This window comes from Bombina bombina, unplaced genomic scaffold (assembly GCF_027579735.1).
Source record: "Bombina bombina isolate aBomBom1 unplaced genomic scaffold, aBomBom1.pri scaffold_504, whole genome shotgun sequence".
NCBI lineage: Eukaryota > Metazoa > Chordata > Amphibia > Anura > Bombinatoridae > Bombina > Bombina bombina.
In genome coordinates, this window is record NW_026511258.1 from 46,783 (window position 1) to 72,016 (window position 25,234).

The 25,234-nt window shown below is 36.4% G+C and overlaps 1 protein-coding gene across 3 annotated transcripts in view; it reads right to left on the reverse strand.

The window, feature by feature from the left end:
* RELB (RELB proto-oncogene, NF-kB subunit) overlaps positions 1–25,234 on the reverse strand; it is a 223,108-nt gene that overhangs the window by 12,591 nt on the left and 185,283 nt on the right. For all 3 annotated transcript variants that reach the window (XM_053696513.1, XM_053696512.1, XM_053696514.1), the window contains 2 exons: positions 14,835–14,939; positions 1,587–1,802 (listed from right to left, as the gene is read on the reverse strand). In XM_053696513.1, coding sequence (XP_053552488.1) covers positions 1,587–1,802; positions 14,835–14,939 — 321 coding nt within the window. The remainder of the gene's footprint in view (positions 1–1,586; positions 1,803–14,834; positions 14,940–25,234) is intronic.

Here is a 25,234-nt window from a genome sequence, read left to right on the forward strand (position 1 = left end):
TAACTTATTACTTAGTATAGCCTTATGCATGTCCCATCAAGTCTACACATATTACATGTTACTTATTACTTAGTATAACCTTATGCATGTCCCATCAAGTCTACACATATTACATGTTACTTATTACTTAGTATAGCCTTATGTATGTCCCATCAAGTCTGCACATATTACATGTTACTTATTACTTAGTATAGCCTTATGTATGTCCCATCAAGTCTACACATATTACATGTTACTTATTACTTAGTATAACCTTATGCATGTCCCATCAAGTCTACACATATTACATGTTACTTATTACTTAGTATAACCTTATGCATGTCCCATCAAGTCTACACATATTACATGTTACTTATTACTTAGTATAGCCTTATGTATGTCCCATCAAGTCTACACATATTACATGTTACTTATTACTTAGTATAGCCTTATGTATGTCCCATCAAGTCTACACATATTACATGTTACTTATTACTTAGTATAGCCTTATGTATATCCCATCAAGTCTACACATATTACATGTTACTTATTACTTAGTATAACCTTATGCATGCCCCATCATGTCTATACATATTACATGTTACTTATTACTTAGTATAGCCTTATGTATATCCCATGAAGTCTACACATATTACATGTTACTTATTACTTAGTATAGCCTTATGTATGTCCCAGGCATTTTTTAATTCCTTTACAGTCCCTTTGTTTCCCACCGGCTTCCACACATTTTTCCTGCTTCTGCTACCCTCTAACTTAAAGGGACAGTATACACCAATTTTCATATAATAATAATATGCACAGATACTGATATTAAAATACAGTATGTAACCATACTTAGAAGCTCACAGTTTAGCACTGTAAAAAGGTTAGCTGGAACACTCAATGCCAGTGGTTCTATAGCAAAAAAAGCAGACACTTCCCCCCTCCCCCTTCCTGGACGGTCTCTAGTTTATTTATATCATAGAGTTTTTCTTTGTACGCTTTATATTTAGACCATGTACCATTTAGTAGCCTCCTTTGGACGGTCTCTAGTTAATTTATATCATAGAGTCTTTCTTTGTACGCTTTATATTTTAGACCATGTACCATTTAGTAGCCTCCTTTGGACGGTCTCTAGTTTATTTATATCATAGAGTCTTTCTTTGTACGCTTTATATTTTAGACCATGTACCATTTAGTAGTCTCCTTTGGACGGTCTCTAGTTTATTTATATCATAGAGTCTTTCTTTGTACGCTTTATATTTAGACCATGTACCATTTAGTAGTCTCCTTTGGACGGTCTCTAGTTTATTTATATCATAGAGTCTTTCTTTGTACGCTTTATATTTAGACCATGTACCTTTTAGTAGCCTCCTTTGGATGGTCTCTAGTTTATTTATATCATAGAGTCTTTCTTTGTACGCTTTATATTTAGACCATGTACCATTTAGTAGCCTCCTTTGGACGGTCTCTAGTTTATTTATATCCTTCTAGAGATATGGTCTCTATAATGATCTGTAAAGTGGCATAAGAACCTTACTATTTCTGCTACTAATACCTCTCCCAATGTAACCAAGTAATCTACTGGCCTTACTGGCTGCACTCACCAGAATCCTTTGGCAGGTAAGTGAACGTTATGCCCTCGCTACGGATACTGTCGGTGATCCTGTGCAGACACACAAACACTTGCGCCGGCTCTCTGATGTGAAGGTCGCGGTATGGCGGAGTCTTCAGGACAATAGCAATCTGTCTGTGCACGTCAGCCTGCGAGAAGTCTGCCCGCGCCTCCCAGGTGCCATCAAAAAACACCACCTGTATATCCTCTGGGCACATGTGACAAAGCAAACATGGTAACACGTGTAGCATGTTTACATTAAATGCTTAGGTATGTTCAAGCTCTTAGCAAATATATAGTCTCAGTGTGTGAATAAATAATGCTCCTTATACCCTGAGGGTGTAAAGAAATAATGCCCCTTATACCCTCAGTGTGTAAATAAATAATGCCCCTTATACCCTTAGTGTGTAAATAAATAATGCCCCTTATACCCTCAGTGTGTAAATAAATAATGCCCCTTATACCCTTAGTGTGTAAATAAAAAATGCCCCTTATACCCTTAGTGTGTAAATAAAAAATGCCCCTTATACCCTGAGGGTGTAAAGAAATAATGCCCCTTATAACCTCAGTGTGTAAATAAATAATGCCCCTTATACCCTATGTGTGTAAATAAACTGCCCCTTATACCCTCAGTGTATAAATAACTATTCCCCCTTATACCCTCAGTGTGTTAATAATTATTTCCCTTATACCCTCAGTGTGTAAATAACTATTTCCCTTATATCCTCATTGTGTAAATAACTATTTCCCCTTATACCCTCAGTATGTAAATAACTATTTCCCCTTATACCCTCAGTGTGTAAATAACTATTTCCCCTTATACCCTCAGTGTGTAAATAACTATTTCCCCTTATACCCTCAGTATGTAAATAACTATTTCCCCTTATACCCTCAGTGTGTAAATAACTATTTCCCTTATACCTTCAGTGTGTAAATAACTATTTCCCCTTATACCCTCAGTATGTAAATAACTACTTCCCCTTATACCCTCAGTATGTAAATAACTATTTCCCCTTATACCCTCAGTGTGTAAATAACTATTTCCCTTATACCTTCAGTGTGTAAATAACTATTTCCCCTTATACCCTCAGTATGTAAATAACTATTTCCCCTTATACCCTCAGTATGTAAATAACTATTTCCCTTATACCTTCAGTGTGTAAATAACTATTTCGCGTTATACCCTCAGTGTATAAATAACTATTTCCCTTATACCCTCAGTGTGTAAATAACTATTTCCCCTTATACCCTCAGTGTGTAAATAACTATTTCCCTTATACCCTCAGTATGTAAATAACTATTTCCCCTTATACCCTCAGTGTGTAAATAACTATTTGCCTTATACCCTCAGTGTGTAAATAAATAATACCCTTTATACCCTCAGTGTGTAAATAAATAATACCCCTTATACCCTCAGGATGTAAATAATTATTTCCCCTTATACCCTCAGTGTGTATATAACTATTTCCCCTTATACCCTCAGTGTGTAAATGAATAATGCCCCTTATACCCTCAGTGTGTAAATAACTATTTCCCCTTATATCCTCAGTATGTAAATAACTATTTCCCCCTTATATCCTCAGTATGTAAATAACTATTTACCCTTATACCCTCAGAGTATAAATAACTATTTCCCTTATATCCTCAGTGTGTAAATAACTATTTCCCCTTATACTCTCAGTGTGTAAATAACTATTTACCCTTATACCCTCAGAGTATAAATAACTATTTCCCTTATACCCTCAGTGTGTAAATAACTATTTCCCATTATACCCTCAGTGTGTAAATAACTATTTCCCTTATACCCTCAGTATGTAAATAACTGTTTCCCCTTATATCCTCAGTGTGTAAATAACTATTCCCCTTATACCCTCAGTGTGTAAATAAATATTTCCCCTTATACCCTCAGTGTGTAAATAACTATTTCCCCTTATACCCTCAGTATGTTAATAACTATTTCCCTTATACCCTCAGTATGTAAATAACTATTTCCCCTTATACCCTCAGTATGTAACTAACAATTTCCCTTATACCCTCAGTGTGTAAATAACTATTTCCCCTTATACCGTCAGTGTGTAAATAACTATTTCCCCCTTATACCCTCAGTATGTAAATAACTATTTCCCCTTATACCCTCAATGTGTAAATAACTATTTCCCGTTATACCCTCAGTATGTAACTAACAATTTCCCTTATACCCTCAGTGTGTAAATAACTATTTCCCCTTATACCGTCAGTGTGTAAATAACTATTTCCCCCTTATACCCTCAGTATGTAAATAACTATTTCCCCTTATACCCTCAATGTGTAAATAACTATTTCCCCTTATACCCTCAGTATGCAAATAACTATTTCCCTTTATACCCTCAGTATGTAAATAACTATTTCCACCTTATACCCTCAGTATGTAAATAACTATTTCCCCTTATACCCTCAGTGTGTAAATAACTATTTCCCCTTATACCCTCAGTATGTTAATAACTCTTTCCCTTATACCCTCAGTATGTAAATAACTATTTCCTCTTATACCCTCAGTATGTAAATAACAATTTCCCTTATACCCTCAGTGTGTAAATAACTATTTCCCCTTATACCGTCAGTGTGTAAATAACTATTTCCCCCTTATACCCTCAGTATGTAAATAACTATTTCCCCTTATACCCTCAATGTGTAAATAACTATTTCCCCTTATACCCTCAGTATGTAAATAACTATTTCCCTTTATACCCTCAGTAAGTAAATAACTGTTTCCACCTTATACCCTCAGTATGTAAATAACTATTTCCCCTTATACCCTCAGTGTGTAAATAACTATTTCCCCTTATACCCTGAGTATGTAAATAACTATTTCCCTTTATACCATCAGCATGTAAATAACTATTTCCCCTTATATCCTCAGTGTGTAAATAACTATTTTCCCTTATTCCCTCAGTATGTAAATAACTATTTCCCTTTATACCCTCAGCATGTAAATAACTATTTCCCCTTATACCCTCAGTGTGTAAATAACTATTTCCCCTTATACCCTCAGTATGTAAATAACTATTTCCCCTTATACCCTCAGTATGTAAATAACTATTTCCCTTATACCCTCAGTGTGTAAATAACTATTTCCCTTATACCCTCAGTATGTAAATAACTGTTTCCCCTTATACCCTCAGTGTGTAAATAACTATTTCCCCTTATACCCTCAGTATGTAAATAACTATTTCCCCTTATACCCTCAGCATGTAAATAACTATTTCCCTTATACCCTCAGTGTGTAAATAACTATTTCCCTTATACCCTCAGTATGTAAATAACTGTTTCCCCTTATATCCTCAGTGTGTAAATAACTATTCCCCTTATACCCTCAGTGTGTAAATAACTATTTCCCCTTATACCCTCAGTGTGTAAATAACTATTTCCCCTTATACCCTCAGTGTGTTAATAACTATTTCCCTTATACCCTCAGTATGTAAATAACTATTTCCCCTTATACCCTCAGTATGTAAATAACAATTTCCCTTATACCCTCAGTGTGTAAATAACTATTTCCCCTTATACCCTCAGTATGTAAATAACAATTTCCCTTATACCCTCAGTGTGTAAATAACTATTTCCCCTTATACCGTCAGTGTGTAAATAACTATTTCCCCCTTATACCCTCAGTATGTAAATAACTATTTCCCCTTATACCCTCAATGTGTAAATAACTATTTCCCCTTATACCCTCAGTATGTAAATAACTATTTCCCTTTATACCCTCAGTATGTAAATAACTATTTCCACCTTATACCCTCAGTGTGTAAATAACTATTTCCCCTTATACCCTCAGTGTGTAAATAACTATTTCCCCTTATACCCTCAGTATGTAAATAACTATTTCCCTTTATACCCTCAGCGTGTAAATAACTATTTCCCCTTATACCCTCAGTGTGTAAATAACTATTTCCCCTTATACCCTCAGTGTGTAAATAACTATTTCCCTTATACCCTCAGTGTGTAAATAACTATTTCCCCTTATACCCTCAGTGTGTAAATAACTATTTCCCTTATACCCTCAGTGTGTAAATAACTATTTCCCTTATACCCTCAGTGTGTAAATAACTATTTCCCCTTATACCCTCAGTATGTAAATAACTATTTCCCTTTATACCCTCAGTATGTAAATAACTATTTCCACCTTATACCCTCAGTGTGTAAATAACTATTTCCCCTTATACCCTCAGTGTGTAAATAACTATTTCCCCTTATACCCTCAGTATGTAAATAACTATTTCCCTTTATACCCTCAGCGTGTAAAAAACTATTTCCCCTTATACCCTCAGTGTGTAAATAACTATTTCCCCTTATACCCTCAGTGTGTAAATAACTATTTCCCTTATACCCTCAGTGTGTAAATAACTATTTCCCCTTATACCCTCAGTGTGTAAATAACTATTTCCCTTATACCCTCAGTGTGTAAATAACTATTTCCCTTATACCCTCAGTGTGTAAATAACTATTTCCCCTTATACCCTCAGTGTGTAAATAACTATTTCCCCTTATACCCTCAGTGTGTAAATAACTATTCCCTTATACCCTCAGTATGTAAATAACTATTTCCCCTTATAACCTCAGTATGTAAATAACTATTTCCCCTTATACCCTCAGTGTATAAATAACTATTTCCCCTTATACCCTCAGTGTGTAAATAACTATTTCCCTTATACCCTCAGTGTGTAAATAACTATTTCCCTTTTACCCTCAGTGTGTAAATAACTATTTCCCTTATACCCTCAGTGTGTAAATAACTATTTCCCTTATACCCTCTGTGTGTAAATAACTATTTCCCCTTATACCCTCAGTATGTAAATAACTATTTCCCCTTATACCCTCAGTGTGTAAATAACTATTTACCCATATACCCTCAGTGTGTAAATAACTATTTCCCCTTATACCCTCAGTGTGTAAATAACTATTTTCCCATATACCCTCAGTGTGTAAATAACTAATTCCCTTATACCCTCAGTGTGTAAATAACTATTTCCCCTTATACCCTCAGTGTGTAAATAACCATTTCCCTTATACCCTCAGTATGTAAATAACTATTTCCCCTTATAACCTCAGTGTGTATATAACTATTTCCCTTATACCCTCAGTGTGTAAAAAACTATTTTCCCTTATACCCTCAGTGTGTAAATAACTATTTCCCTTATACCCTCAGTGTGTAAATAACTATTTCCCCTTATACCCTCAGTGTGTAAATAACTATTTCCCTCATACCCTCAGTGTGTAAATAACTATTTCCCTTATAACCTCAGTGTGTAAATAACTATTTCCCTTATACCCTCAGTGTGTAAATAACTATTTCCCCTTATACCCTCAGTATGTAAATAACTATTTCCCTTATACCCTCAGTGTGTAAATAACTATTTCCCCTTTATACCCTCAGTATGTAAATAACTATTTCCCTTATACCCTCAGTGTGTAAATAACTATTTCCCTTATACCCTCAGTATGTAAATAACTATTTCCGCTTTATATCCTCAGTGTGTAAATAACTATTTCCCTTATACCCTCAGTGTGTAAATAACTATTTCCCTTATACCCTCAGTGCGTAAATAACTAGTTCCCTTAAACCTTCAGTGTGTAAATAACTATTTCCCCTAATACCCTCAGTATGTAAATAACTATTTCCCCTTATAACCTCAGTGTGTATATAACTATTTCCCTTATACCCTCAGTGTGTAAATAAATATTTCCCCTTATACCCTCAGTATGTAAATAACTATTTCCCTTATACCCTCAGTATGTAAATAACTATTTCCCTTATACCCTCAGTGTGTAAATAACTATTTCCCCTTATACCCTCAGTATGTAAATAACTATTTCCCTTATAACCTCAGTGTGTATATAACTATTTCCCTTATACCCTCAGTGTGTAAATAACTATTTCCCCTTATACCCTCAGTATGTAAATAACTAATTCCCCTTGTACCCTAAATGTGTAAATAACAATTTCCCCTTATACCCTCAGTATGTAAATAACTATTTCCCCTTATACCCTCAGTGTGTAAATAACTATTTACCCATATACCCTCAGTGTGTAAATAACTATTTCCCCTTATACCCTCAGTGTGTAAATAACTATTTCCCCTTATACCCTCAGTTTGTAAATAACTATTTACCCATATACCCTCAGTGTGTAAATAACTATTTCCCTTATACCCTCAGTGTGTAAATAACTATTTCCCCTTATACCCTCAGTGTGTAAATAACTTTTTCCCTTATACCCTCAGTATGTAAATAACTATTTCCCCTTATAACCTCAGTGTGTATATAACTATTTCCCTTATATCCTCAGTGTGTAAATAACTATTTCCCTTATATCCTCAGTGTGTAAATAACTATTTCCCCTTATAGCCTCAGTATGTAAATAACTATTTCCCCTTATATCCTCAGTGTGTAAATAACTATTTCCCTTATATCCTCAGTGTGTAAATAACTATTTCCCCTTATACCCTCAGTATGTAAATAACTATTTCCCCTTATACCCTCAGTGTGTAAATAAATAATACCCTTTATATCCTCAGTGTGTAAATAAATAATACCCCTTATACCCTCAGGATGTAAATAATTATTTCCCCTTATACCCTCAGTGTGTAAATAACGATTTCCCCTTATACCCTCAGTATGTAAATAACTATTTCCCCTTATACCCTCAGTATGTAAAAAACTATTTCCCCTTATACCCTCAGTATGTAAATAACTATTTCCCCTTATACCCTCAGTGTGTAAATAACTATTCCCCTTATACCCTCAGTGTGTAAATAACTATTTCCCTTATACCCTCAGTGTGTAAATAACTATTTCCCCTTATACCCTCAGTGTGTTATTAACTATTTCCCCTTATACCCTCAGTATGTAAATAACTATTTCCCCTTATACCCTCAGTATGTAAATAACTATTTCCCCTTATACCCTCAGTATGTAAATAACTATTTCCCCTTATACCCTCAGTGTGTAAATAACTATTCCCCTTATACCCTTAGTGTGTAAATAACTATTACCCTTATACCCTCAGTGTATAAATAACTATTTCCCTTATACCCTCAGTCTGTAAATAACTATTTCCCCTTATACCCTCAGTGTGTAAATAACTATTTCTCCTTATACCCTCAGTGTATAAATAACTATTTCCCTTATACCCTTAGTGTATAAATAACTATTTCCCCTTATACCCTCAGTATGTAAATAACTATTTCCCCTTATATCCTCAGTGTGTAAATAACTATTTCCGCTTATACCCTCAGTGTGTAAATAACTATTTCCCCTTATATCCTCAGTGTATAAATAACTATTTCCCTTATACCCTCAGTGTGTAAATAACTATTTCCCCTTATACCCTCAGTGTGTAAATAACTATTTCCCCTTTATACCTTCATAGTATAAATAACTATTTCCCTTATACCCTCAATGTGTAAATAACTATTTCCCTTATACCCTCAGTATGTAAATAACTATTCCCCTTATACCCTCAGTGTGTAAATAACTATTTCCCCTTATATCCTCAGTGTATAAATAACTATTTCCCTTATACCCTCAGTGTGTAAATAACTATTTCCCCTTATACCCTCAGTGTGTAAATAACTATTTCCCCTTTATACCTTCATAGTATAAATAACTATTTCCCTTATACCCTCAATGTGTAAATAACTATTTCCCTTATACCCTCAGTATGTAAATAACTATTCCCCTTATACCCTCAGTGTGTAAATAACTATTTCCCCTTATATCCTCAGTGTGTAAATAACTATTTCCCTTATACCCTCAGTGTATAAATAACTATTTCCCCTTATACCCTCAGTGTGTAAATAACTATTTCCCCTTATATCCTCAGTGTGTAAATAACTATTTCCCCTTATACCCTCAGTGTGTAAATAACTATTTCCCCTTATACCCTCAGTGTGTAAATAACTATTTCCCCTTATACCCTCAGTGTGTAAATAACTATTTCCCTTTATAACCTCAGTATGTAAATAACTATTCCCCTTATACCCTCAGTGTGTAAATAACTATTTCCCCTTATACCCTCAGTGTGTAAATAACTATTTCCCTTATATCCTCAGTGTGTAAATAACTATTTCCCTTATACCCTCAGTGTGTAAATAACTAGTTCCCCTTATACCCTCAGTGTGTAAATAACTATTTCCCTTATATTCTCAGTGTGTAAATAACTATTTCCCTTATACCCTCAGTGTATAAATAACTATTTCCCCTTATACCCTCAGTGTATAAATAACTATTTCCCTTATACCCTCAGTATGTAAATAACTATTTCCCCTTATGCCCTCAGTGTATAAATAACTATTTCCCTTATACCCTCAGTGTGTAAGTAACTATTTCCCCTTATACCCTCAGGCCTAGATTTAGAGTTCGGCGGTAGCCGTGAAAACCAGCGTTAGAGGCTCCTAACGCTGGTTTTAGGCTACCGCCGGTATTTAGAGTCGTGTAGGTAAGGGTCTAACGCTCACTTTTCAGCCGCGACTTTTCCATACCGCAGATCCCCCTATGCCATTTGCGTATCCTATCTTTTCAATGGGATCTTCCTAACTCCGGTATTTAGAGTCGTTTCTGAAGTGAGCGTTAGAGCTCTAACGACAAAACTCCAGCCGCAGAAAAAAGTCAGTAGTTAAGAGCTTTCTGGGCTAACGCCGGTTCATAAAGCTCTTAACTACTGTACTCTAAAGTACACTAACACCCATAAACTACCTATGTACCCCTAAACTGAGGTCCCCCCACATCGCCGCAACTCGATTCAATTTTTTTAACCCCTAATCTGCCGACCGCCACCTACGTTATACTTATGTACCCCTAATCTGCTGCCCCTAACACCGCCGACCCCTATATTATATTTATTAACCCCTAACCTGCCCCCCACAACGTCGCCGCCAGCTACTTACAATAATTAACCCCTAATCTGCCGACCGCAAAGCGCCGCCACCTACGTTATCCTTATGTACCCCTAATCTGCTGCCCCTAACACCGCCGACCCCTGTATTATATTTATTAACCCCTAATCTGCCCCCCACAACGTCGCCGACACCTGCCTACACTTATTAACCCCTAATCTGCCGAGCGGACCTGAGCGCTACTATAATAAAGTTATTAACCCCTAATCCGCCTCACTTACCCTATCATAAATAGTATTAACCCCTAATCTGCCCTCCCTAACATCGCCGACACCTAACTTCAATTATTAACCCCTAATCTGACGACCGGAGCTCACCGCTATTCTAATAAATGGATTAACCCCTAAAGCTAAGTCTAACCCTAACACTAACACCCCCCTAAGTTAAATATAATTTAAATCTAACGAAATTAATTAACTCTTATTAAATACATTATTCCTATTTAAAGCTAAATACTTACCTGTAAAATAAATCCTAATATAGCTACAATATAAATTATAATTACATTGTAGCTATTTTAGGATTAATATTTATTTTACAGGTAACTTTGTAATTATTTTAACCAGGTACAATAGCTATTAAATAGTTAAGAACTATTTAATAGTTACCTAGTTAAAATAATTACAAAATTACCTGTAAAATAAGTCCTAACCTAAGTTATAATTAAACCTAACACTACCCTATCAATAAATTAATTAAATAAAATACCTACAATTACCTACAATAAAACCTAACACTACACTATCAATAAATAAATTAAATACAATAGCTACAAATAACTACAATTACATAAACTAACTAAAGTACAAAAAATAAAAAAGAACTAAGTTACAAAAAATAAAAAAATATTTACAAACATAAGAAAAATATTACAACAATTTTAAACTAATTACACCTACTCTAAGCCCCCTAATAAAATAACAAACACCCCCAAAATAAAAAAATGCCCTACCCTATTCTAAATTAATAGAGTTAAAAGCTCTTTTACCTTACCAGCCCTGAACAGGGCCCTTTGCGGGGCATGCCCCAATAAAATCAGCTCTTTTGCCTGTAAAAAAAAACATACAATACCCCCCCCCCAACATTACAACCCACCACCCACATACCCCTAATCTAACCCAAACCCCCCTTAAATAAACCTAACACTAGCCCCTGAAGATCTTCCTACCTTGTCTTCACCATCCAGGTTCACCGATCCGTCCTGGCATCCGGTGCTGAAGAGGTCCAGAAGAGGCTCCAAAGTCTTCCTCCTATCCGGCAAGAAGAGGACATCCGGACCGGCAAACATCTTCTTCCAAGCGGCATCTTCAATCTTCTTCCATCCGGTGCGGAGCGGGTCCATCTTGAAGCAGCCGACGCGGATCCATCCTCTTCTTCCGGTGTCTCCCGACGAATGACGGTTCCTTTAAGGGACGTCATCCAAGATGGCGTCCCTCGAATTCCGATTGGCTGATAGGATTCTATCAGCCAATCGGAATTAAGGTAGGAATATTCTGATTGGCTGATGGGATCAGCCAATCAGAATCAAGTTCAATCCGATTGGCTGATCCAATCAGCCAATCAGATTGAGCTCGCATTCTATTGGCTGTTCCGATCAGCCAATCAGAATATTCCTACCTTAATTCCGATTGGCTGATAGAATCCTATCAGCCAATCGGAATTCGAGGGACGCCATCTTGGATGACGTCCCTTAAAGGAACCGTCATTCGTCGGGAGACACCGGAAGAAGAGGATGGATCCGCGTCGGCTGCTTCAAGATGGACCCGCTCCGCACCGGATGGAAGAAGATTGAAGATGCCGCTTGGAAGAAGATGTTTGCCGGTCCGGATGTCCTCTTCTTGCCGGATAGGAGGAAGACTTTGGAGCCTCTTCTGGACCTCTTCAGCACCGGATGCCAGGACGGATCGGTGAACCTGGATGGTGAAGACAAGGTAGGAAGATCTTCAGGGGCTAGTGTTAGGTTTATTTAAGGGGGGTTTGGGTTAGATTAGGGGTATGTGGGTGGTGGGTTGTAATGTTGGGGGGGGGGGGTATTGTATGTTTTTTTTTACAGGCAAAAGAGCTGATTTTATTGGGGCATGCCCCGCAAAGGGCCCTGTTCAGGGCTGGTAAGGTAAAAGAGCTTTTAACTCTATTAATTTAGAATAGGGTAGGGCATTTTTTTATTTTGGGGGTGTTTGTTATTTTATTAGGGGGCTTAGAGTAGGTGTAATTAGTTTAAAATTGTTGTAATATTTTTCTTATGTTTGTAAATATTTTTTTATTTTTTGTAACTTAGTTCTTTTTTATTTTTTGTACTTTAGTTAGTTTATGTAATTGTAGTTATTTGTAGCTATTGTATTTAATTTATTTATTGATAGTGTAGTGTTAGGTTTTATTGTAGGTAATTGTAGGTATTTTATTTAATTAATTTATTGATAGGGTAGTGTTAGGTTTAATTATAACTTAGGTTAGGACTTATTTTACAGGTAATTTTGTAATTATTTTAACTAGGTAACTATTAAATAGTTCTTAACTATTTAATAGCTATTGTACCTGGTTAAAATAATTACAAAGTTACCTGTAAAATAAATATTAATCCTAAAATAGCTACAATGTAATTATAATTTATATTGTAGCTATATTAGGATTTATTTTACAGGTAAGTATTTAGCTTTAAATAGGAATAATGTATTTAATAAGAGTTAATTAATTTCGTTAGATTTAAATTATATTTAACTTAGGGGGGTGTTAGTGTTAGGGTTAGACTTAGCTTTAGGGGTTAATCCATTTATTAGAATAGCGGTGAGCTCCGGTCGTCAGATTAGGGGTTAATAATTGAAGTTAGGTGTCGGCGATGTTAGGGAGGGCAGATTAGGGGTTAATACTATTTATGATAGGGTTAGTGAGGCGGATTAGGGGTTAATAACTTTATTATAGTAGCGGTGCGGTCCGCTCGGCAGATTAGGGGTTAATAAGTGTAGGCAGGTGTCGGCGACGTTGAGGGGGGCAGATTAGGGGTTAATAAATATAATATAGGGGTCGGCGGTGTTAGGGGCAGCAGATTAGGGGTACATAAGGATAACGTAGGTGGCGGCGCTTTGCGGTCGGCAGATTAGGGGTTAATTATTGTAAGTAGCTGGCGGCGACGTTGTGGGGGGCAGGTTAGGGGTTAATAAATGTAATATAGGGGTCGGCGGTGTTAGGGGCAGCAGATTAGGGGTACATAGGGATAATGTAAGTTGCGGCGGTTTACGGAGCGGAAGATTAGGGGTTAATAATAATATGCAGGGGTCAGCGATAGCGGGGGCGGCAGATTAGGGGTTAATAAGTGTAAGGTTAGGGGTGTTTAGACTCGGGGTACATGTTAGAGTGTTAGGTGCAGACGTAGGAAGTGTTTCCCCATAGGAAACAATGGGGCTGCGTTAGGAGCTGAACGCGGCTTTTTTGCAGGTGTTAGGTTTTTTTTTAGCTCAAACAGCCCCATTGTTTCCTATGGGAGAATCGTGCACGAGCACGTTTTTGAGGCTGGCCGCGTCCGTAAGCAACTCTGGTATCGAGAGTTGCATTTGCGGTAAAAATGCTCTACGCTCCTTTTTTGGAGCCTAACGCAGCATTTTTTTGAACTCTCGATACCAGAGTTAATTTTATGGTGCGGCCAGAAAAAAACCCGCGGAGCGTTAACAGCCCATCTACCGCCAAACTCCAAATCTAGGCCTCAGTGTGTAAATAACTATTTCCCCTTATACCCTCAGTGTGTAAATAACTATTTCCCCTTATAACCTCAGTATGTAAATAACTATTCCCCTTATACCCTCAGTGTGTAAATAACTATTTCCCCTTTATACCTTCATAGTATAAATAACTATTTCCCTTATACCCTCAATGTGTAAATAACTATTTCCCTTATATTCTCAGTGTGTAAATAACTATTTCCCTTATACCCTCAGTGTATAAATAACTATTTCCCCTTATACCCTCAGTGTATAAATAACTATTTCCCTTATACCCTCAGTATGTAAATAACTATTTCCCCTTATGCCCTCAGTGTATAAATAACTATTTCCCTTATACCCTCAGTGTGTAAGTAACTATTTCCCCTTATACCCTCAGTGTGTAAATAACTATTTCCCCTTATACCCTCAGTGTGTAAATAACTATTTCCCCTTATAACCTCAGTATGTAAATAACTATTCCCCTTATACCCTCAGTGTGTAAATAACTATTTCCCTTATACCCTCAGTGTGTAAATATCTTTTTGAGCTCCCTGGCACTTTTCCTCTGATGCACAATGTTTGCCCCTCACTAGAGAATTTACCCCTCACCTTTCTGCACCTTGTCACACAGAATATAAAGCTCTTCGCCCCCCGAGCACTTTCCATACTCTTTGTTCATGCGGTAGATGCGAAGTTCAGAGGTATTTGTTGACTCTAGAGGTAAAGACACATAGTGCTTGTGGTTACAGATATAGCAGCAACAAACCTTGTACCTGTCTGTATTAATTGTTATTATTCTTCTTTATTTATAAAGTGCCAACAGACTCCGCAGTGCTGATTAATAACAGTGTAATTTGTTTGTAAAGTACTGGCAACTTCTGTAGCGTTGGGGACATGAGTAGGGCACACAGTGTTATTCATCGTAAAAGTAATACAGCTCTATAGAAGCTACAGAAATATTTATAGAATTATATTGCTCATATAGTAGTATTTTATAGCTCTATCCCAAAGCCGTAAATCTAAATCATTAGCCTAGATATAAACTGTATCTCAAAGGCATAAATCTAAACCATAAGCCAAGATATAAACTGTATCCTAAAGCCCTAAATATAAACCCTAAGCCTAGCTATAAACTGTATCCCAAAGCCTAAATCTAAACCCTAAGCCTAGCTATAAACTGTATCCCAAAGCCTAAATCTAAACCCTAAGCCTAGCTATAAACTGTATCCCAAAGCCTAAATCTAAACCCTAAGCCTAGCTATAAACTGTATCCCAAAGCCTAAATCTAAACCCTAAGCCAAGATATAAACTGTATCCCAAAGCATAAATCTAAACCCTAAGCCTAGCTATAAACTGTATCCCAAAGCCTAAATCTAAACCCTAAGCCTAGCTATAAACTGTATCCCAAAGCCTAAATCTAAACCCTAAGCCTAGCTATAAACTGTATCCCAAAGCCTAAATCTAAACCCTAAGCCTAGCTATAAACTGTATCCCAAAGCCTAAATCTAAACCCTAAGCCAAGATATAAACTGTATCCCAAAGCATAAATCTAAACCCTAAGGCTAGCTATAAACTGTATCCCAAAGCCTAAATCTAAACCCTAAGCCTAGCTATAAACTGTATCCCAAAGCCTAAATCTAAAACCTAAGCCTAGATATCAACTCTATCCCAAAGCCTAAATCTAAATCCTAAGCCTAGCTATAAACTGTATCCCAAAGCCTAAATCTAAACCCTAAGCCTAGCTATAAACTGTATCCCAAAGCCTAAATCTAAACCCTAAGCCTAGCTATAAACTGTATCCCAAAGCCTAAATCTAAACCCTAAGTCTAACTATTAACTGTATCACAAAGCATAAATCTAAACCCTAAGCCTAGCTATAAACTGTATCCCAAAGCATAAATCTAAACCCTAAGGCTAGCTATAAACTGTATCCCAAAGCCTAAATCTAAACGCTAAGCCTAGTTATAAATTGTATCCCAAAGCCTAAATCTAAACCCTAAGCCTAGCTATAAACTGTATCCCAAAGCCCTAAATCTATACTCTAAGCGTAACTATAAATTCTATCCCATAGTCTAAATCTAAAAACTAAGCCTAGCTATAAACTGTATCCCAATGTCTAAATCTAAACCCTAAGCTTAGCTATAAACTGTATCCCAAAGCCTAAATCTAAACCCTAAGCCTAGCTATAAACTGTATCCCAAAGCCTAAATGTAAACCCTAAGCCTAGATACAAACTGTATCCCAAAGCCCTAAATCTAAACCCTAAGCCTAGCTATAAACTGTATCCCAAAGCCCTAAATCTAAACCCTAAGCCTAGCTATAAACTGTATCCCAAAGCCTAAATCTAAACCCTAAGCCTAGCTATAAACTGTATCCCAAAGCCTAAATCTAAACCCTAAGCCTAGCTATAAACTGTATCCCAAAGCCCTAAATATAAACCCTAAGCCTAGATATAAACTGTATCCCAAAGCCCTAAATATAAACCCTAAGCCTAGATATAAACTGTATCCCAAAGCCTAAATCTAAACCCTAAACCTAGCTATAAACTGTATCCCAAAGCCTAGCTATAAACTGTATCCCAAAGCCTAAATCTAAACCATAAGCCTAGTTCTAAACTGTATCCCAAAGCCTAAATCTAAACCATAAGCCTAGATATAAACTGTATCCCAAAGCCCTAAATATAAACCCTAAGCCTAGATATAAACTGTATCCCAAAGCCTAAATATAAACCCTAAGCCTAGCTATAAACTGTATCCCAAAGCCTAAATCTGAACCCCAAGTCTAGTTATAAATTGTATCCCAAAGCCTAAATCTAAACCCTAAGCCTAGCTATAAACTGTATCCCAAAGCCTAAATCTAAACCCTAAGCCTAGCTATAAACTGTATCCCAAAGCCTAAATCTAAACCCTAAGCCTAGCTATAAACTGTATCCCAAAGCCCTAAATATAAACCCTAAGCCTAGCTATAAACTGTATCCCAAAGCCTAAATCTAAACCCTAAGCCTAGCTATAAACTGTATCCCAAAGCCTAAATCTAAACCATAAGCCTAGATATAAACTGTATCCCAAAGCCTAATTCTAAACCCTTAGCCTAGTTATAAACTGTACCCAAAAGCCCTAAATCTAAACCCTAAGCCTAGCTATAAACTATCTTAAAGCCCTAAATCTAAACCCTATGCCTAGTTATAAACTGTATCCCAAAGCCCTAAATCTATACTCTAAGCGTAACTATAAATTCTATCCCATAGTCTAAATCTAAAAACTAAGCCTAGCTATAAACTGTATCCCAATGTCTAAATCTAAACCCTAAGCTTAGCTATAAACTGTATCCCAAAGCCTAAATCTAAACCCTAAGCCTAGCTATAAACTGTATCCCAAAGCCTAAATGTAAACCCTAAGCCTAGATACAAACTGTATCCCAAAGCCCTAAATCTAAACCCTAAGCCTAGCTATAAACTGTATCCCAAAGCCTAAATCTAAACCCTAAGCCTAGCTATAAACTGTATCCCAAAGCCTAAATCTAAACCCTAAGCCTAGCTATAAACTGTATCCCAAAGCCCTAAATATAAACCCTAAGCCTAGATATAAACTGTATCCCAAAGCCCTAAATATAAACCCTAAGCCTAGATATAAACTGTATCCCAAAGCCTAAATCTAAACCCTAAACCTAGCTATAAACTGTATCCCAAAGCCTAGCTATAAACTGTATCCCAAAGCCTAAATCTAAACCATAAGCCTAGTTCTAAACTGTATCCCAAAGCCTAAATCTAAACCATAAGCCTAGATATAAACTGTATCCCAAAGCCCTAAATATAAACCCTAAGCCTAGATATAAACTGTATCCCAAAGCCTAAATATAAACCCTAAGCCTAGCTATAAACTGTATCCCAAAGCCTAAATCTGAACCCCAAGTCTAGTTATAAATTGTATCCCAAAGCCTAAATCTAAACCCTAAGCCTAGCTATAAACTGTATCCCAAAGCCTAAATCTAAACCCTAAGCCTAGCTATAAACTGTATCCCAAAGCCTAAATCTAAACCCTAAGCCTAGCTATAAACTGTATCCCAAAGCCCTAAATATAAACCCTAAGCCTAGCTATAAACTGTATCCCAAAGCCTAAATCTAAACCCTAAGCCTAGCTATAAACTGTATCCCAAAGCCTAAATCTAAACCATAAGCCTAGATATAAACTGCATCCCAAAGCCTAATTCTAAACCCTTAGCCTAGTTATAAACTGTACCCAAAAGCCCTAAATCTAAACCCTAAGCCTAGCTATAAACTATCTTAAAGCCCTAAATCTAAACCCTATGCCTAGTTATAAACTGTATCCCAAAGCCCTAAATCTATACTCTAAGCGTAACTATAAATTCTATCCCATAGCCTAAATCTAAACACAAAGCCTAGCTATAAACTGTATCCCAATGTCTAAATCTAAACCCTAAGCCTAGTTATAAACTGTATCCCAAAGCCCTAAATCTAAACCCTATGCCTAGTTATAAACTGTATCCCAAAGCCCTAAATCTATACTCTAAGCGTAACTATTAATTCTATCCCATAGTCTAAATCTAAACACTAAGCCTAGCTATAAACTGTATCCCAATGTCTAAATCTAAACCCTAAGCCTAGTTATAAACTGTATCCCAAAGCCTAAATATAAACCCTAAGCCTAGATATAAACTGTATCCCAAAGCCCTAAATATAAACCCTAAGCCTAGCTATAAACTGTATCCCAAAGCCTAAATCTAAACCCTAAGCCTAGCTATAAACTGTATCCCAAAGCCCTAAATATAAACCCTAAGCCTAGATATAAACTGTATCCCAAAGCCCTAAATATAAACCCTAAGCCTAGATATAAACTGTATCCCAAAACCTAAATCTAAACCCTAAACCTAGCTATAAACTGTATCCCAAAGCCTAAATCTAAACCCTATGCCTAGTTATAAACTGTATCCCAAAGCCCTAAATCTATACTCTAAGCGTAACTATAAATTCTATCCCATAGTCTAAATCTAAACACTAAGCCTAGCTATAAACTGTATCCCAATGTCTAAATCTAAACCCTAAGCCTAGCTATAAACTGTATCCCAAAGCCTAAATCTAAACCCTAAGCCTAGCTATAAACTGTATCCCAAAGCCTAAATCTAAACCCTAAGCCTAGCTATAAACTGTATCCCAAAGCCTAAATCTAAACCCTAAGCCTAGATATAAACTCTATCCCAAAGCCTAAATCTAAACCCTAAGCCTAGCTATAAACTGTATCCCAAAGCCTAAATCTAAACCCTAAGCCTAGCTATAAACTGTATCCCAAAGCCTAAATCTAAACCCTAAACCTAGCTATAAACTGTATCCCAAAGCCTAAATCTAAACCATAAGCCTAGTTCTAAACTGTATCCCAAAGCCTAAATCTAAACCATAAGCCTAGATATAAACTGTATCCCAAAGCCCTAAATATAAACCCTAAGCCTAGATATAAACTGTATCCCAAAGCCTAAATATAAACCCTAAGCCTAGCTATAAACTGTATCCCAAAGCCTAAATCTGAACCCCAAGTCTAGTTATAAATTGTATCCCAAAGCCTAAATCTAAACCCTAAGCCTAGCTATAAACTGTATCCCAAAGCCTAAATCTAAACCCTAAGCCTAGCTATAAACTGTATCCCAAAGCCTAAATCTAAACCATAAGCCTAGCTATAAACTGTATCCCAAAGCCCTAAATATAAACCCTAAGCCTAGCTATAAACTGTATCCCAAAGCCTAAATCTAAACCCTAAGCCTAGCTATAAACTGTATCCCAAAGCCTAAATCTAAACCCTAAGCCTAGATATAAACTGTATCCCAAAGCCTAATTCTAAACCCTTAGCCTAGTTATAAACTGTACCCAAAAGCCCTAAATCTAAACCCTAAGCCTAGCTATAAACTATCTTAAAGCCCTAAATCTAAACCCTATGCCTAGTTATAAACTGTATCCCAAAGCCCTAAATCTATACTCTAAGCGTAACTATAAATTCTATCCCATAGCCTAAATCTAAACACAAAGCCTAGCTATAAACTGTATCCCAATGTCTAAATCTAAACCCTAAGCCTAGTTATAAACTGTATCCCAAAGCCTAAATATAAACCCTAAGCCTAGATATAAACTGTATCCCAAAGCCCTAAATATAAACCCTAAGCCTAGCTATAAACTGTATCCCAAAGCCTAAATCTAAACCCTAAGCCTAGCTATAAACTGTATCCCAAAGCCCTAAATATAAACCCTAAGCCTAGATATAAACTGTATCCCAAAGCCCTAAATATAAACCCTAAGCCTAGATATAAACTGTATCCCAAAACCTAAATCTAAACCCTAAACCTAGCTATAAACTGTATCCCAAAGCCTAAATCTAAACCCTATGCCTAGTTATAAACTGTATCCCAAAGCCCTAAATCTATACTCTAAGCGTAACTATAAATTCTATCCCATAGTCTAAATCTAAACACTAAGCCTAGCTATAAACTGTATCCCAATGTCTAAATCTAAACCCTAAGCCTAGCTATAAACTGTATCCCAAAGCCTAAATCTAAACCCTAAGCCTAGCTATAAACTGTATCCCAAAGCCTAAATCTAAACCCTAAGCCTAGCTATAAACTGTATCCCAAAGCCTAAATCTAAACCCTAAGCCTAGATATAAACTCTATCCCAAAGCCTAAATCTAAACCCTAAGCCTAGCTATAAACTGTATCCCAAAGCCTAAATCTAAACCCTAAGCCTAGCTATAAACTGTATCCCAAAGCCTAAATCTAAACCCTAAACCTAGCTATAAACTGTATCCCAAAGCCTAGCTATAAACTGTATCCCAAAGCCTAAATCTAAACCATAAGCCTAGTTCTAAACTGTATCCCAAAGCCTAAATCTAAACCATAAGCCTAGATATAAACTGTATCCCAAAGCCCTAAATATAAACCCTAAGCCTAGATATAAACTGTATCCCAAAGCCTAAATATAAACCCTAAGCCTAGCTATAAACTGTATCCCAAAGCCTAAATCTGAACCCCAAGTCTAGTTATAAATTGTATCCCAAAGCCTAAATCTAAACCCTAAGCCTAGCTATAAACTGTATCCCAAAGCCTAAATCTAAACCCTAAGCCTAGCTATAAACTGTATCCCAAAGCCTAAATCTAAACCATAAGCCTAGCTATAAACTGTATCCCAAAGCCCTAAATATAAACCCTAAGCCTAGCTATAAACTGTATCCCAAAGCCTAAATCTAAACCCTAAGCCTAGCTATAAACTGTATCCCAAAGCCTAAATCTAAACCCTAAGCCTAGATATAAACTGTATCCCAAAGCCTAATTCTAAACCCTTAGCCTAGTTATAAACTGTACCCAAAAGCCCTAAATCTAAACCCTAAGCCTAGCTATAAACTATCTTAAAGCCCTAAATCTAAACCCTATGCCTAGTTATAAACTGTATCCCAAAGCCCTAAATCTATACTCTAAGCGTAACTATAAATTCTATCCCATAGCCTAAATCTAAACACAAAGCCTAGCTATAAACTGTATCCCAATGTCTAAATCTAAACCCTAAGCCTAGTTATAAACTGTATCCCAAAGCCCTAAATCTAAACCCTATGCCTAGTTATAAACTGTATCCCAAAGCCCTAAATCTATACTCTAAGCGTAACTATTAATTCTATCCCCTAGTCTAAATCTAAACACTAAGCCTAGCTATAAACTGTATCCCAATGTCTAAATCTAAACCCTAAGCCTAGTTATAAACTGTATCCCAAAGCCTAAATATAAACCCTAAGCCTAGATATAAACTGTATCCCAAAGCCCTAAATATAAACCCTAAGCCTAGCTATAAACTGTATCCCAAAGCCTAAATCTAAACCCTAAGCCTAGCTATAAACTGTATCCCAAAGCCCTAAATATAAACCCTAAGCCTAGATATAAACTGTATCCCAAAGCCCTAAATATAAACCCTAAGCCTAGATATAAACTGTATCCCAAAACCTAAATCTAAACCCTAAACCTAGCTATAAACTGTATCCCAAAGCCTAAATCTAAACCCTATGCCTAGTTATAAACTGTATCCCAAAGCCCTAAATCTATACTCTAAGCGTAACTATAAATTCTATCCCATAGTCTAAATCTAAACACTAAGCCTAGCTATAAACTGTATCCCAATGTCTAAATCTAAACCCTAAGCCTAGCTATAAACTGTATCCCAAAGCCTAAATCTAAACCCTAAGCCTAGCTATAAACTGTATCCCAAAGCCTAAATCTAAACCCTAAGCCTAGCTATAAACTGTATCCCAAAGCCTAAATCTAAACCCTAAGCCTAGATATAAACTCTATCCCAAAGCCTAAATCTAAATCCTAAGCCTAGCTATAAACTGTATCCCAAAGCCTAAATCTAAACCCTAAGCCTAGATCTAAACTGTATCCCAAAGCCTAAATCTAAACCCTAAGCCTAGATATAAACTGTATCCCAAAGCCTAAATCTAAACCATAAGCCTAGCTATAAACTGTATCCTAAAGCCTAAATATAAACCCTAAGCCTAGTTATAAATTGTATCCCAAAGCCTAAATCTAAACCCTAAGCCTAGCTATAAACTGTATCCCAAAGCCTAAATCTAAACCCTAAGCCTAGCTATAAACTGTATCCCAAAGCCCTAAATCTAAACCCTAAGCCTAGCTATAAACTGTATCGCAAAGCCTAAATCTAAACCCTAAGCCTAGTTATAAAATATATCCCAAAGCTTAAATCTAAACCCTAAGCTTAGCTATAAACTGTATCCCAAAGCATAAATCTAAACTCTAAGCCTAGATATAAACTGTATCCCAAAGCCTAATTCTAAACCCTTAGCCTAGTTATAAACTGTACCCAAAAGCCCTAAATCTAAACCCTAAGCCTAGCTATAAACTATCTTAAAGCCCTAAATCTAAACCCTATGCCTAGTTATAAACTGTATCCCAAAGCCCTAAATCTATACTCTAAGCGTAACTATAAATTCTATCCCATAGCCTAAATCTAAACACAAAGCCTAGCTATAAACTGTATCCCAATGTCTAAATCTAAACCCTAAGCCTAGTTATAAACTGTATCCCAAAGCCCTAAATCTATACTCTAAGCTTAACTATAGATTCTATCCCATAACCTAAATCTAAGCCCTAAGCCAAGCTATAAACTGTATCCCAAAGCCTAAATCTAAACCCTATGCCTAACTATAAATTGTATCCCAAAACCCTAAATCTAAACCCTAAGCCTAGCTATAAACTGTATCCCAAAGCCTAAATCTAAACCCTAAGCCTAGTTATAAACTGTATCCCAAAGCCCTAAATCCAAACCCTAAGCCTAGCTATAAACTGTATCCCAAAGCCCTAAATCCAAACCCTAAGCCTAACTATAAACTGTATCCCAAAGCCTAAATCTAAACCCTAAGTCTAACTATTAACTGTATCACAAAGCATAAATCTAAACCCTAAGCCTAGCTATAAACTGTATCCCAAAGCCCTAAATCTAAACCCTAATCCTAGTTATAAACTGTATCCCAAAGCCTAAATCTATTCCCACAAGCCTAGTTATTAACTGTATGCCAACGTCTAAATCTAAACCCTAAGTCTAGCTATAAACTATATCCCAAACCCTAAATCTAAACCCTAAGCCTAACTATAAACTGTATCCCAAAGCCTAAATCTAAACCCTAAGCCTAGTTATAAACTATATCCCAAAGCCTAAATCTAAACCCTATGCCTAACTATAAATTGTATCCCACAACCCTAAATCTAAACACTAAGCCTAGCTATAAACTGTATCCCAAAGCCTAAATCTATACTCTAAGCTTAACTATAAATTCTATCCTATAGCCTAAATCTAAACCCTAAGCCTAGCTATAAACTCTTTCTGAAAGCCCTAAATGTAAACCCCAAGCCTAGATATAAACTGTATCGCAAAGACTAAATCTAAACCCTAAGCCTAGTTATAAACGGTATCTAAAAGCCCCAAATCTAAATCCTAACCCTAGTTATAAACTGTATCCCTAAGCCCTAAATCTAAACCCTAAGCCTAGTTAAAAACGGTATCCCAACGCCTAAATTTATTCCCCCAAGCCTAGTTATTAACTGTATGCCAACGTTTAAATCTAAACCCTAAGTCTAGCTATAAACTGTATCCCAAACCCTAAATCTAAACCCTAAGCCTAACTATAAACTGTATCCCAAAGCCTAAATCTAAACCCTATGCCTAACTATAAATTGTATCCCAAAACCCTAAATCTAAACCCTAAGCCTAGCTATAAACTGTATCCCAAAGCCTAAATCTAAACCCTAAGCCTAGTTATAAACTGTATCCCAAAGCCCTAAATCCAAACGCTAAGCCTAGCTATAAACTGTATCCCAAAGCCCTAAATCCAAACCCTAAGCCTAGCTATAAACTGTATCCCAAAGCCCTAAATCCAAACCCTAAGCCTAACTATTAACTGTATCACATAGCATAAATCTAAACCCTAAGCCTAGCTATAAACTGTATCCCAAAGCCCTAAATCTAAACCCTAATCCTAGTTATAAACTGTATCCCAAAGCCCGAAATCTAAACCATAAGCCTAGTTATAAACGGTATCCCAACGCCTAAATCTAAACCCTAAGCCTAGCTATAAACTGTATCCCAAAGCCTAAATCTAAACCCTAAGCCTAGTTATAAATTGTATCCCAAAGCCTAAATCTAAACCCTAAGCCTAGTTATAAATTGTATCCCAAAGCCTAAATCTAAACCCTAAGCCTAGTTATAAACTGTATCCCAACTCCTAAATCTAAACCCTAAGCCTAGTTATAAACTGTATCCCAAAGCCCTATATCTCAACCCAAAGCCTAGTTCTAAACTGTATCCCAAAGCCTAAATCTAAACCATAAGTGTAGTTCTAAACTATATCCCAAAGCCTAAATCTAAACCCTAAGCCTAGTTATAAACTGTATCCCAACTCCTAAATCTAAACCCTAAGCCTAGTTATAAACTGTATCCCAACGCCTAAATC